The sequence below is a fragment of the Artemia sp. Qi Xiang Cuo genome, chromosome 13, assembly GCF_049724085.1.
Source record: "Artemia sp. Qi Xiang Cuo chromosome 13, ASM4972408v1, whole genome shotgun sequence".
NCBI classification, from domain to species: Eukaryota; Metazoa; Arthropoda; class Branchiopoda; order Anostraca; family Artemiidae; genus Artemia; species Artemia sp. Qi Xiang Cuo.
The window spans coordinates 5,665,999-5,682,136 of NC_142806.1; the positions used below are offsets into that span (position 1 = coordinate 5,665,999).

The following is a 16,138-nucleotide window of genomic DNA, read 5'->3' on the forward strand; positions in this document are numbered from 1 at the left end:
GTATCAAGGAGTTGCCATAAAAAGTTAAACTTCAATTTCTAGCTTCAATTTTCAAGGTCAAGAGATTGAGTGGCTCGGGTCGACGGAATATCCCTTGTTTTAGTATATTCTATTTCAAAACTAAATAAACCTAAAAACAAAAAATCGCTTTCCTAGAAGGATTGCTGCGTGAAAATTAAATTTTAATGTAAGGCGCACCCCCCCTCCTCATACTTAGTCTAATTAATATGATATTAAAAATTGAAAAAAGCTGAATTTTAACTCCAGTTCTTCTTAATCAAAAATAAAGAGTGACATTGGAACTTGAAAAAAACATAAATTGTAGCCTACTACGCATGAAGGGGCTACCGCTCCACTAAAGTCCCACTCCATATACCAAGGCTTGCCAAGGCTCCCTTTCCTGATGCTTTAAATATAACTGCTCCCAATGACATTCCAATACTTTGATAAGCGATCAGTAAACATATTACTTTTATTTACTAGATGACTATGTTTATTGTGCTCTAAAATGCTTCCTGTTAAGTAATTGCTAAACTTTAGCATAAAGGGGGAGACTACGGGCATTTTAGACCCCTTTATGCATGAGATAATTTAAGGATAATTTAGTATAGTCCCAATTTCTGAATTTGATTTATTGAATTAAGTGATTTGTATAAGGAAATAAGAAAAAAAAAGCAACTAAGGCTAACATTGTAATACGAAAATAAAGGAGATTAATCTTTGTTTTTGCTCTTTGGCTCCTCAGTTCTTTTAAAAACAAAGGCTTATTACGTACCATTTATTGACTTTAGTCCAGGTTTGTGATGGTCCAGGTATGGATAGTCTTTGGATGGTGATCCGTACGTAAAAAGAAGACGGTCACTGAAACCAGTGTCTTTCTGACATTCGTTTCCTCTGCCAATCTTTTCGTAAAATACTGCATCTTTGTCTTCAGAGGACAAGGTTGTGCCAATGCGACCATTTTCGCTGATAAGCTCACACTTCAATATGGATGTGTTCTTTTGCTTTCTGCAGAAGTGGCAAAAACATTTTACAAAAAAATTTCTAATACACAATATAGAAGTATCAAGGTGAATCCGTCATGAAATATTTAGGGAGATGCTGAACTAAATTAAAACAAGCTATGAGCATGTAGATTTTCAAAAAGGTAGCACAGAAATATCTCAACAACGACTTACATTATTAAGTTAGATCTTTAAGGGTATATTGTGTTGGATTTGGAACTAGCCAGAAGGCACTATGTTTATACTACTAATACTACCACTACAGTCACTACAACTAATGATGCTAAGGGTACTAAGGTAAAACTTTTAGGCAACATTTAGGGGGAGTACAAATTAAACAAAAACACTATGTGCACGCAGGTTTTCAAAAGAGCATATAAGCAATATCTTTGACAGCGCCGCTCTATAATTGCTAGAAATATCATTTAAACTTTTAAAGTGAGTAATTCGATTGAAATTATAAGTTCAAGTGCCATTTTTAAGTATCAAGAGGAATTGGAGGGCCAGCAGCCCTCCTCCCAAGCTCAATCCCTTTACAAGCACATCCAGTCAAAATTTTAAGATAGCCATTTTGTTCAGAAGAGTAGAACATTCCAGTAACTATGTCTTTAGAGATACTGGGTATGTCAACCCCCCCCCCCAATTATGCAATTGGCCCATTATACTTTCATATTAAATTTTGTTTTAAAACTAAATCAAAAGACATTCTGTGTATAGTTGCCAATAAAACACCTCAGACATATAACGAGAACGAGTAGGGGTATTAGGATGAATTACTGCTTCTGCTCTTACAAATTAAATAAATCAAAGGAGTGTAAGTGTATCCAGGTTGTCAAAGAGCACAGACAGATTTTTTTTGTGAATGATATTATGTTGTTGCTTTTTTCATGTCATCTCGATGAGGCATAAAATTAAACTAAACAATACTTTTGGTGTAATGATTAAAAATTGTTGAAAAAGTTTTTTTTAACATATAAATATTAAGCCAAATTATGAATTCTTGTAGAAATTAAATAAAAAAAACAAGATTTTTTCAACTGAAAGTAAGAAACAACATTAAAACTTAAAATGAACAGAAATAATTACGTAAATAAAGGGGGGGGGGGTCTCCCTCATCCCCTCTAAAACATCTAGCTCTTTAGGCTAAAGATATTTATTACTTCTAATAAAACTTCTTACTATCCAAATTAAAGGACTCTTGTGTTTCTGCAGTCGTTCTTAAAGAATTTGGACAAATTCAAACTTTTTCGTAAAGAGCGAGGTGTAAGGGAGTAAGACTTGGTAGCAAACTGAGAATTCGTATTTCGATCCGTTGAAAACGTTCATTTATTTGGCGTTCATGGTTCCCTGCGTTCATGGAGGATGAGTAATGTGTGACTTATTTATTTTTCGCTACTTGGTAGTTATTTGTGTGCTACGATACATAATGCTTTCTCCTCGATTGCGAGACTTAATTATGGTATCGCTACTTCTCATTTTGTGTGTTTTTCTCTTTGCGTTTCTCCCTTATTTAAGTTTTTTGTTTCCGACCTATATTTTGGTCTGTTTCTGTTTTACTTGTCTAAAAGAATGAGTTTCTTGTGCTCTTCACAAAGTAGCTGTCCTAAACCCATTGAAATGGGGAAACCAAGCGAAGAGGTCCAAGGCACGTGATGGATGACAGATTGCAAGTAATTTTGATTTTTCTGTTTCCACTTCAGATAGAGTGACGGTGGAGTTTGGGTGAGGTGGAGTTTGGGTGTTCACCTCTTTCTTGGGTGAGCGACGACTTCAACTTCAAGAACAATGCAATTAATATTCTTAATATGATTAATGATTCAGTAAGTCAGCACATTAAATTACCATCAATTCCCATTCAGTCGTTAGTAAGTTTGTATTAGATTTAGATCGGGTATCCAAACGATATGGTAGTTTCTCTGTTCAGCACAGGGGCGGATCCAGGACTTTTTTTTAGGGGGGGGGGGCCAAAAAATAGGAGGGGGGGGCAAAATTGGTTGACCCGATACACTTGCGTTATGAGCAAGTTTAATTAACGCAAACTTGAGTTAATTAAGTAAATTCCACTATTTTAGACACTGCTAGGGGGCGCGCCCCCGTCCCCCCATGGATCCGCAACTGGCTCAGCAATTCCATCATCGGGGTCTTTTTCGTCATTTAGTGAGTTGAAACCAATAGTACCAAAAATGACACGAAAATACTTGAATACAAATGTCACGATAATCAGGTAAGATAGAAGAAAGTAAATAGTTCTAAAAGGGCAGGCAGTAGGCCAAGGGACTGCAAAAATGTAATATAAAGCCTTTAGAAGTACCTTGGCTCGGAAGTCTGAGCATATTCAGAAAGTATTAACTTTAATCTGTTGGGTCTGATATTTAGCATAAAGCCCATCTCAAAGACAAGGCAAAAATAATATATTTTCAAAGAAACAATACAATTTCTGGAATTCAAACCTATTTTAAGTCCTTTCACAATTAATCATTTGGGTGACGTGCCAATATGAAAAAGCTTTATAGAGACAGTTGATCAGGCAAATCGAAATATGGAAGAAGAAGCGTAAATAAGTGGTTTAGTGCTTAAAAAGAGGGACTCACTTGAAATTAAATCCTTTGCAATCAAATGAAGATTCCCTTGCACATATTAGCTGGCAAGCTTCCAAATTTGTAACATCATGACTGCTTCTTACAAATTTTCTCTCTAACTTTCTTCCGTAATTTGAACGCCGAAAGCAAACTATAAATGTGAAATAAAGAGTGGATTAGGCACGGTATTTTTATGGTAGAAGGAAGGATGGGCCTCTAATAAAGTACCAAAAACAGACAAAGTAAATGAAAAATATAGGGACTATTTCAATACAGTGGGGGGGGTACTTACTATAAGCCCATCTCCCTTGCGCAGTTGTCTAGTTCAGACGTTGAACATTTGCTATGAAAATGGAAATGCAAAAAAAATCAGGTCTTTTATGTTTTTATGAGCGTGGACTATTTTGATAATTAATTATTATGGGCTTTTCTCATCGCTAGAAGTTGGACCTTATTACTTTTAACTGTGTTTTTGGAAGATCTGGTAGAAAGGGTAGCTGTTTGGAGTGCGTTATTTCTTTCTTTCTTTTTTTTCTTTTCTGTGCCTTTTTTCTTTCTTGCTTTATTTCTTTCTTTTCGTTTTTTTTTGTATCCTCAGGGTTAATCTTCTTGAAATATATGTCATTCTACAGAATCTGGTGATTTTGTAACCGTATTCTAGTCACCAAAGAATCCTTCAGGCATATTACAAATCATTTTTGTTCGAGCTTTATAGTTCCATTATTCGGCCTTCTCAATTATTCCTTCCGGGTCCAGCCTGTATTCAAAGGAAAAAAAGGTGAAACTAAACATATGATTAAAAAAACAATATTCCTGGGGGAGGAGGGGGTCATACGATGGTCATTTATTTTCAATCTCCAAATGGCTATAATGTAAAGACAATTAAATGTCAAAAGACAAAATAGACTTAAAAAAAACTTTATTTTGCTAGAAAAAAAAATACATATTTTATTTTTGATTATTCTCCTTAAGGTGAAGGGGGTTCTGAGATTAGGATGCACAGAACCATTTTTTTTTACATTTTAAAAGGGTCTATTCTCTAATGCATGGTATTCTTAATCCTTCATTTGGCTATAAAGAAAGATGGGTAAACATACAAAAAGGATTTTATTACGCGATGTACTGTCAAGATACTTCTCTTCTACATAAGAACTAAGATGACTGAGGTGTTTGTCAGGTCTGTGGAGTATGCTTTGTAATATTATGTCTATAAAACATTGCTGCTACTGATTTAAAGTGACCTCTGACGGTTTCTCTGAGCTTTTCATCAGTTTTAAAGCAGCGTTTCAAAAACGACAACAATGGGTCGTTGACAACACAACAAAACGTTCAAAAATCCACTAGAAATTCCACATACAAATCCAAAAGCTCAAATAAACGTTCAACCACCACAAGATTATGGCAACCTTTTTTTTACAAAAAAGGTGTATTCCTTGTGAAATTAAATCACTGAGGAACAATAGTTACATTGGCGTTTTGTTATGAAATTTTGTGAAGCGCATGGAGTGTTCCCATTGTTTTTTATGGAAAAAATTAAATAAAATAAAAAATCAACTTAAAGTGAGGAGCAACATCAAAACTTAAAACGAACATAAACTATTAATTATATAAGGGGGGTTGGCCCCTCTTCAAAACCTTGCTCCTTACGCTTAGTTTCCTTCAGAGCTTAAAAAAACTCATTATTCTAATTAATCGGCCGTTACCTTTTAGAAGTCATTCTTAAATAATTAGAACAATTTAACTTTGGCACCGTTTCTGCCGCGCTTGGTACACCAGTGACGGATCCAAGGGGGCAGGGGGCGCTCCCCCCCCCTTAGAGTAGTATAAAGTAGTGTAATTTACTTAATTAACTTAAGTTTGCGTTGACTAAAATTGCTCCTAACGCAGGTTTATCGGATCAACCTATTTTGTCCCCCCCTAAATTTTTTTTATCAGATCAAACTATTTTGCGCCCCCCACCCCAAAAAAATCCTGGATCCGCCCATGTGGTACACACCACCTGATGTATGTAATTTCTGAAAGTTGATACCCCCACGGATTCAAAATGAATTCCTAAGAACTTCGAAGAATTTAGGCTTTTACCAAACATTTCATATTATGAATGTAAATATAGAGTCTGTCAGTCTACGGCACTTACCTTTACCTTCATCAATTAAAATGACCGTTCCTGTGGGTCCTCCTATAGTAAAAGTTAGTATAAACATCCAAACTAGTAGTAGATACATACTGTTTGTTCATTTAACCAGAATCCGAATTACAACTGAAGTATACTTCATATTTGAAAAATTAGTTTGCAAACGCGTTTTTAGTGTCCTTGTAATTTGCCAAAACAAAGACTTCTTCAATTAATCTTTGGCGTATTTCCTTCAAAATCCTTGTACCGTTTCATCCGGAAGAAGGTGAACACACTTTTTTTGTAACGCCTCAATCGGATTGAATCATTAATCTTATGACAAAAGAGTTGGAAAAAAGGACGGAGAAATTTATGGGATGGGTTCTTGGAACGCTGGAAAATAGCGTAAAAAAATTTGAGTCATTTTTCAAGGTTCAATTGTTTCGTTTCTCATCTTGGTAGTTAATATTTTCTCACTTCCCTGAATTTACAACCTTTCAACCTTGATGAAGACAGGCTAAATTTGTTATCAATAAATAAATAAAATAAATAATAAAACTGAAAAAAATGAATAAATCAATAAATAAAACTTAGAAAATAGAACTAAGGAAAAAACGGAAATGGTAAAAAATTACATGAATTCTACGGGACAGTTACCACCTCAGCGCTCCCCCTTTATTTAAGCTGAGGTTTATTTTCGATTCTGGAAACTAACTAGAATAAATCAAATAGTCAGGTTTAAAGTAAACTGTTTAAACAAAAATTAAAGTGTAAAAACCAGATATGCTATTCCACATACAGGCAATTAGCAAAACCCCAGCCGTAAGACAAAATAGGTTAGACTTGCTAAACTTGACTTGACTTACTTGACTTAATGCTCCTGCTGGTGGTCCAGCGTAGAGAGACACGTGACTTTTCGCCTCCATTCGGAACGGTCTTGTGCAATCGCGACTGTTTCTTGTAGATCAGTACCGATCATTGATAGATACTGGGTGGGCCGTCCCTCCATCTGAACCGGGGTCTTCCGCAGAGGCGCTTCCAACCATGCGTAGAGGGATCAAAATTGAAGAGAGTGCTGGCGGGTGTTTCTGCTGGCATGCGGACCAAATGACCGAACCAAATGCGGACCTGCTGGCATGCTAGACTTGCTAAAACTAAATACAAATTCGTCACTATTTAATTAACCCTACCGACTGTGCGTATAATGAGAAATAAGAACTCGCTTAGCTTCAAGTAGGCTACCTATTGTATTGCATTACACAATTATTTTCAAAGCTAAAGATTAGTGATCGGTAAATTTCAGATAAGTCCTCCAATTAAACAGATCAACAGTTTCTGGGCTCTACAGTTTAACTACTACAACTAACAAAAGACTATAGCACCAAGCCACATGAGGCCACATGAGGTCACATGCCACATGAGGCCACATAAGCCACATGAGGCCACATAAGTTAGCCAATTAAACAGATAAACAGTTTCTGGGCTCTACAGTTTAACTACTACAACTAACAAAAGACTATAGCACCAAGCCACATGAGGCCACATGCCACATGAGGCCACATAAGCCACATGAGGCCACATAAGTTTGCCAATTAAACAGATAAACAGTTTCTGGGCTCTACAGTTTAACTACTACAACTAACAAAAGACTATAGCACCAAGCCACATGAGGCCACATGAGGCCACATGCCACATGAGGCCACATAAGCCACATGAGGCCACATAAGTTTGCCAATTAAACTGATAAACAGTTTCTGGGCTCTACAGTTTAACTACTACAACTAACAAAAGACTATAGCGCCAAGCCACATGAGGCCACATAAGCCACATGAGGCCACATAAGTTTGCCAATTAAACTGATAAACAGTTTCTGGGCTCTACAGTTTAACTACTACAACTAACAAAAGACTATAGCACCAAGCCACATGAGGCCACATAAGCCACATGAGGCCACATAAGTTTGCCAATTAAACTGATAAACAGTTTCTGGGCTCTACAGTTTAACTACTACAACTAACAAAAGACTATAGCACCAAGCCACATGAGGCCAACACAGCTATGCACACTCCTCCTCCGTGCCAATCAACTCAAACACTTCCCCTCTAAACCTTCCCAATAAGCTCTTTTTTCCCATTAAATCCTTACTTACGACCTCCTCCCGCTTAATTTGGGGACAACCTGCTATTCGTGAAACCCTAAATGATTGGCCGAAAAAGACAATATTCGCCAATCTATCGTCCATCCTTCGTACGACGTGTCCTAGCCATCTCAACATTTCCCCATTATAACCCTAGAAAGGGGATAGTACCATATTCTTTGTACAATTATGGTCAGTCAGACGTGTATCAACAGGAATCCGGGGATAATTCTTCTGGAAAACATCCAACAAATCCCCCTTCCTCTTTCGAAGAGCCCACGTTTTAGAACCATAATTAACCACTGTCATTATTGTAGCTTCTAATACTTCAATCTTGGTGCGCTGAAATTAGCAATTAAAGATTTTATATAGGGAGGAAACGTGTAAGCATTCCTCGAGCCACATCAATTTTTACAAGGTTAACTAGATAGTAGGCTACTTGAAATAATAAAATTTTTAAAGCGATAAATCGAAATTTTAAGCCATTAAAATGAAAATTTTAACCCCGCAAAAAGAACATAATTTTTCGATCCATGGCAATTTTACGAGTTTAATCAGGTTTTTTTCATTGAATAATGACATTTTTAAGCCAATAAATGGAAACTTAAAGCCGATTAAATCGAAATTTAAAGCCAGTTAAAAGATCAAAAGATTAAAAAACAAAGTTAGTAAAACGAACGAAAAGAACACAAACTTAAGCCAGTAAAAAGAAAAAAAAGGTCAATGAGCAAATCCAGTAGATCGAAAAAAAAAGAATAAAAATTCAAGCCAATGAGATGAAGGACTTAAGCCAGTAAAAAGATCAAAAGTTCGAAGAGTAAATTCAGTAAAACGAACAAAAAGAATCAAAATTTAAACCAGTAAAATGAAAATTCTTAGCCAGTAAAAAGAACAAAGAGCATAGCCAGTAAAAAGATAAAAAACTAAGCCAGTAAAATGAAAATTTTAAGCCGGTAAGAAGAACAAAAGGTTTTCAAGCCACATCAATTGTTCACAAGGAAACTGTTTTTCTTTATGGTAGAACTGTTGATATAAGGTAAGATTTCTAGAGAGTCCTTGAACAAATGTAGGAAAAGCTAGACAATAAGTTTATTCATTGCCGTATCCATGGGGGGTAGAGAATTTGACCCTCCCCACCCTAAAATGTGTGTTTTGCTCGTAAAAACGTAACAAAAATGAATATAAACAAATTTTAATATATTTTAAAAAGTTTTTTTAAACCCCCTCCCCTCCCCCGAATAAAACGAAAAATCCTGGATACAGCCCTGAGTTGATTAACCCATGTATAATCTAATTAATTAAAATTGCAGAGATATGGTAACATTAGCTCCACTCATACAAATATGGAGTATGTCACGGTGAATTTGCAAACCTACTTTGTTCGGGTATGCATCCATAATCGAAACTGTCTGTTTGGATATCAATCGTTGCCTCTTATCGACCATTTATAGAGGAATTTGTATTCTCTCCGATAATTCTGCACATTCGGTTTCTAAGCCAAATTTGAACTCGTTTTTGTCGGTTCGTGCTAAAAAAAAACAAAAAAAAACGTGTGATTCAAAAACTTCCCGCTCGAACAAGTACAAATACTTGCTTAAAATTTCAGATTGAAGAGTAAATCAGGGGGGACTTATTTTCGTTATACTCTTGTACAATAGAAACTCAAGAAAAAATAAAGGTTTTCAACATTTAGCGGGGGGGGCAAAACAAAGCTAGGGGTTACTAGCCTACTCCCATTCCCACCCCAATTGACACCACTTTCTGAACCCCCTTTTATAAAAACGCTTAAGGAGCAATTTGATTGAATCAGGGCTAGTGTGTGGCCACCTTAATGGGGTAACCCTGAGTCTACCCGGTTTTAATGGATCCTGGGAGGATTGGGGGGACGGGGTTCTCAAGCTCCTGGATCACCTAGGTAGGGTAAGCCTTGAGTGGTACAACCCGGGCTGAAGGTTCACTTTTATAGCAATTAATTTAAAGAAAAAAAATTAGAAAAAGAATTTTTCAAAGATAAGTAAAGGTCATATTAAACTTAACATCAGCAGAAATAAAAATATATAATTATTCAAACTCGAAACGACCAAAAATTACTATTATAAAATAAATGAAACCCAAAACGAACAAAAATTAAATAAACAGTCATAACAAACGAACATACAACGGGTACCATATAAATGGTTGCACAAATCTTAAAAAGAGTAAAACTCAAATTGAATATGTAAACCAAGATTCAAATAAACTGAAATCAAAAATAATGTTTTTGTACTTACTACAACATTGAAAATTACAATGAAATAAAATAGTGAACTGATGAGCTTACAGCAATTAATATCATTATATTTCAAATATTCAATTTAATTTTATTAGCTCTTTCCGAGATTGTTCAAGGCACTTATAGTTTTAACTACAAACAAGAGTTTGGCTACTGCCCCCTTCCCTAACTGTAAAAGTATAAAGCCTACTGTGTATTTATCACTTTACTAAAAGGAATTATATTACAAATATTTTATTTGTACTTATAACAACATTGGGAATAAAATTGCAGTGAAATAATATCTTGAGTTGATGAGCTTCCAATAATTAATATCATTAAATATCGACTATTTAGTTTAATTTTGTTAGTTGTTTCAGCGACTGTTCAAGACACACATAGTTTTCAGTAAAGCGCGAGTGACGCCGTAGGCTCTATGTGTTTGTAGTGATTTTTGTTCGTTGTAAGCTTGATTTGTATATTCAATTTATGTTTTACTCGCTTTAAAATTTATTTATTGATTTATATAGTACTTGTCGTATGTTTGTTTGCTATGATTGTTTATTTAATTTCTGTTCCTTTCGGGTATCATGTATTCTTTATATAGTACTTTCTGATCGTTTTGAGTTTGAATTTGGTTACCAAATTTTCTAGTATCAAAGCAACAATAGCAAAGCAACAAAGTATCAAAGTAAAGACAATATTGAAGTAAAGAAAGTATCAAAGTAAACAAAGTATCAAAGTAAAAAACTTGCATAACTCCCAGCTATTTCTCTGGGGGCTTGGAGGGGTTCCACCCCAGAAGCATAGTTATTTCGCCTTTGGACTATTTTGAACAAAGTGGTCATCTCAAATGAAAAAGGGGACGGAGTTAAAAGTAAACAAATAATTATCTAAGAAATTCGATCGGGTACATTTGGGTAAAATAGAGCGTGAGGGAGGGGGAGCTAGTTACCATGTGATTACTTTTGACTCTTAAAAAGGAACTAGAACTTTCAATTTTGAATAGTTTTAATCCCGTCTGAAGTTTGTTTGACCACATCTTCTATAAAAAAATAATATGCCCGCGGGACATACCTTACCACCCAACCTCCAGGCTCTGGGGGGTTGTACTGACCCAAACGTTTTTGTTATCTAACCTTTGGGCTGTTTTGAGCAAAATGGCTGTATCGAATTTTTATAGTAGCCTATGCGTTTGGGGAAAACAAGGCGCGGGGGATAGGTGCCCTCCGATCACTTTTGTCTCTTAAAAAGGGCACTAGAATTTCCAAATTCCAAGCAAATAATCCCCCTTCAAAGTTTATACGCAAACCTCTTCCATAGGAAGTGCCCTGGGGCAAAAAACAATAAAACATTGAAGCCTTATGGCCTTTACAATAGGTAGCACTATAGCGTTGCCTTTGGCAAGAAGAAGAGAAGTATTAGATTTATACTATAGTTACTTCACAACTGGGCAGGAGCATTTTTGTTGGGGAGGCAAACGGGGGTCTACAGCCGGAGAGTCAACGGCCATGGGCTATCCATCAAGGGAAAGCAGTGGCATTTCTAGTCTCTTCAATTTGCTAACACTTGCAGTTGCAGTAAATATTAAGTATTACTAAATAAACATTACAGAAGGGAAGTAACCAGCTGCCAACTACGTACTCTACTTTATTTTTATTAATTAAAAAAACTTTCCGAAAAATAAGTTTTTCAAATAAAAGTAATGACCATTTTAAACTTAAGCTCAGCAGATACCAATACCTGTTAAAATTCAAACTCAAAACGACCAGAAATTACTATTAAAGAATAAATGAAACCCAAAACAAACAGAAATTAAATAAATAATCATAGCAAAAAACATACAACAAGTAATAATATAAATGAATAAATAGATCTTAAAGTGAGTAATGCTTAGATTCAATATGAAAATCAAGCTTAAAACGGAAAAAAATATTTTGCTAATAAAGTATAAATGAAACTTAAAACGAACAGAAATTAAATAAACAATCAATGTGAACAATTATACAATATATAATAATGTAAATGAATAAATAAATCTTGAAACGAGTGAAACTTAAATTGAATATGCAAATCAAGTTTCAATCGAATAAAAATAACCCCAAACAAGAGTTTGGGTATCGCCTCATTGCAGAAGCCTAAAACCTACTGCGTCATTGGCGCCTTACTGAAAACTATATGAACCTTGAACAGTCCTGGAAAGTATAAACAAAATCAAATTGAATATTAGACATATAATGATATTAATTGTTTAAATATCCATCAGTTCAAAATTTTTTTTCACTGTAATTTTTATTTTCATTTTCAATGCTGTAAGAACTGGAAAAGAATAAATTTGTAATTTACAAGTAATTAGTTTTCAGTGACGCGCCAATGACGCAGTAGGCTTTAGGTTTTTACACTCAAAGCAGGGGGCAGTATCCAAATTTTGTTTGTAGTGAAACTATATTTGTCTTGACCAATCTTGGAAAGAACTAATAAATTAAACTGAATATTTGACGTATAATGATATTAATTGCTGAAAGCTCATCAGTTCAAAATTTTACTGTAATTTTAATATTTATTTTCAATATTAAGTACAAAAGAAAACGTTTGTGATATAATTCATTTTCAGTAAAGCGCCAATGACGCAGTAAGTTTTAGGCTTCTGCAGTGAGGCGATACCCAAACTCTTGTTTGTAGTTATTTTTATTCGATTGAAACTTAATTTGCATATTCAATTTAAGTTTCATTCGTTTTAAGATTTATTTATTAATTTACGTTATTATATATTGTATAATTGTTCGCATTGATTGTTTATTTAATTTCTGTTCGTTTTAAGTTTCATTTATACTTTAATAGCAAAATATTTCTTTTCGTTTTAAGCTTGATTTTCAAATTCAATCTAAGCATTACTCGATTTAAGATCTATTTATTCGTTTATATTATTACTTGTTTTATGTTTTTTGCTATGATTGTTTATTTAATTTCTGTTCGTTTTGGGTTTCATTTATTCTTTAATAGTAATTTCTGGTCGTTTTGAGTTTGAATTTTAACAGGTAATTGTATCTGCTGACCTTAAGTTTAAAATGGCCTTTACTTTTCTTTGAAAAAATTATTTTTCGGAAAGTATTTTTTAAATTAATTTTTGTTCGTTTTTTATTGCAAAAAGTTTCAAGTTTTTATGGCATGGGGGGGGGTACTTAATGCCAGATTATTCTTTACTTTAAAAAACGGATCTAGAACTTTTAATTTAAATTGAATTAGGCTTTTTTCAAAGTCTTTACGATTACCTCTTTGATTAAAACCTTATATTTGAACAATAGACAGCTTGCATAACTTGTGGACAGCGATTGACAACAATGAATGGATTGAAAAAATACCTCCAATAAGGGGTTTAGATCATTTTACTTGCTGACACAAAAGGATCACTACTGTTTGGAATTGACCTTAATAGGATTTTGTGTGCCTAAGCAATTTTACATCTATCTCAGAGTATGTATTTTAACCTTATAATTGGATATTTATAGTAGATTTACTATTTGTCCTTCCCATGCAAAACTTTACCTTATTAAAGTCTTTTTGGGGTAGGAGTAGTGTATTTGGAATAAAGCAAAAAAACTTGAACTTAGACAATAGGCGATGTTTAGGGGGAGGATGAAGATTCATCTGATACAGAGCGGAACTTGACACGTCTTCCACTCCTAGGGTAGGAGGAAAAATAGACTCTTTGGGCTGTAGAATGTTGGACCGTTTGAGCTGTGGAAGACGTTAAAAAACTCAAAAATACTTTATATTTTCAGTTATTACAGAATTGATTTCATAGATTTTGGAATAGTTAGCCCCCTGGCCCATCATTTGGGTGAGCCTCAACTCATAATATGTAATTTTGATTTATTGTTCCGTGTTATGTGCATATATTATTCTAAATATTTTATTTTGACTTATACTTTTATCGCATTGCGTTAATCTTTAAGCCTTGAGATAAAACTGAAACCTTAGCGTAGACAGCGGTGGGGGGAAGTCTCCCCCATCACAAAAATAATTGAGCATCCACAGAGAAATTAATACAAATGAAAATAATCTGTCTTCTGAAAATGTCTTTTTTCAAAAGACACGAACAAAATCGTCTAAAGGAACCTGAAGTGATATCTCTGACATTTCCGTTGATTTTTTATTTCCTTTACTTTCAAATGTAAAATTTAGAATATTATCGAATGGGTTTAGTCGTCCCCTTCCCGAATAATTCACATTTAGGAAACCCACCCCAGGGAAATTCCTCCACCCTCAAAGAACTTTTTCTTTTCCTGCTGATAATTCCCCCACGTTAAATTCCACCCAGCAGAAATTTATTTATTAATTTACATTAATATCAGCACTAAATTTATTTATAAATTTACATTAATATCTATTGTATGTTTGTTTGCATTGATTGTTTATTTAATGATTATTTGATTGTTTATATGCCCCCAGGGCATAACTTACAACGCCTACCCCCGGGTCCTGGTGGGCTGTGTCGACACCGGAGTTTTTTGCTATCAGAATTTTGAACTATTTTAACAAAATCCCTATCTCAAAATTTTTATCTGATGCATTTAGTGCGTGGAGGAGGGGGCTAGTTGCCCACCAATCTCTTTTAACTCTTAAAAAGTAAATAAGAACTTTCAATTTCCAATCAAATGAGCCCTCTCTATAGTTTATACGTGGATCCCTTCCATAAGAAATAATGGGAAGGATTCAGAGAATCCTTAAATTATATTCCTTGCCCTGAGGGGTGTGGGGGTGTGGCCATCCTCAAAGACCTAATATCCAGAACTTAAAACTACGTTTAATAAAATGGCTGTCTCCAAATGTTGATTGGATGTGTTTGGGGAAAAGGTAGGCGTGAGAGGGGGGTTAGTTGCCCTCAACTCACTTTCGACTATTGAAAAGGGCATTAGCCCTTTGAATTTCCAATCGAATGAGCCTTTTTTAAAGTTTGTACGACATCGCCTTCTATAAAAAAAACCTTACATGCCCCCAGGGTACAACTTAACACCCTTGCCTTAACGGTTGTGGGGGAGTGTCCTCCTCAAAAATGTATATTCTATCTGAAAGTCATCTACGCTGAACAAAATTGCTATCTCAAAATTTTGATTACATGTGTTTGGAGGAATGATGGGTGGGGGGGGGGCTAGTTGCCCTCCAATCACTTTCGACTATCAAAAAAGGCACTAGCCCTTTGAATTTCCAATCCAATGAGCCTTTTTTGAAGTTTCTACAACAACGCATTCTATAAAAACCTTATTTGCTCCGGGGAATAACTTAAAACCCTTGCCCTAAGGGTTGGGGGGGGGGAGTTTCCTCCTCAAAAACATATTTTCTATCTGAAAATCAACTACGCTGAACAAAATGGCTATCTCAAAATTCTGATTGGATGGGTTTGGGGGAATGATGGGCGTAGAAGGGGGCTAGTTGCCCTCCAAACCCTTTCGACTATTAAAAAAGGCACTAGCCCTTTGAATTTCTAATCGAATGAGCCTTTTTTAAAGTTTCTACGACAAGGCATTCTATAAAAACCTTACATTCCCCCAGGGCATGACTCAAAACCCTTGCCCTGAGGGTTTTGGGGGATTGTCCTCCTCAAAAATCTATTTTTTTATCTTGAAATCATCTACGCTGAACAAAATGGGTATCTCAAAATTTTGATTAGATGTGTTTGGGGGAATGATGGGCGTTGGGGGGGGGGCTAGCTGCCCTCCAATCACTTTCGGCTATTAAAAAGGGTACTATCCCTTTTAATTTCCAATCGAATGGGCCTTTTTTGAAGTTTCTACGACAACACATTCTATAAAAACCTTATATGCCCCCAGGACATAACTTAAAATCCTTGCTTTGTGGGTTGTGGGGGAGTGTCCTCCTCAAAAAAACTTTTTTTTATCTGAAAATCAACTACGCTGAATGAAATGGCCATCTCAAAATTTTTATTGGATGTGTTTGGGGAAATGATGGGCGTGGGGGAAGGCTAGTTGCTCTTCAATCACTTTTGACTATTAAAAAGGGTACTAACCCTTCAAATTCTCAATCAAATGAGCC

At 35.2% G+C, this 16,138-nt stretch overlaps 1 protein-coding gene across 1 annotated transcript in view; it reads right to left on the reverse strand.

Moving 5' to 3' along the window:
• Window positions 1-5,874, reverse strand: part of LOC148944876 (uncharacterized) — a 142,188-nt gene extending 136,314 nt beyond the window's left edge. Inside the window, exons 1-3 of the mRNA XM_089098879.1 lie at window positions 5,721-5,874; window positions 3,596-3,734; window positions 776-1,008 (exon numbers count right to left, since the gene is read on the reverse strand). Of these exons, the coding sequence (XP_088955005.1) occupies window positions 776-1,008; window positions 3,596-3,734; window positions 5,721-5,808 (460 nt within the window). The 5' untranslated portion in view covers window positions 5,809-5,874. The remainder of the gene's footprint in view (window positions 1-775; window positions 1,009-3,595; window positions 3,735-5,720) is intronic.
• Window positions 5,875-16,138: the final 10,264 nt, after the last annotated feature.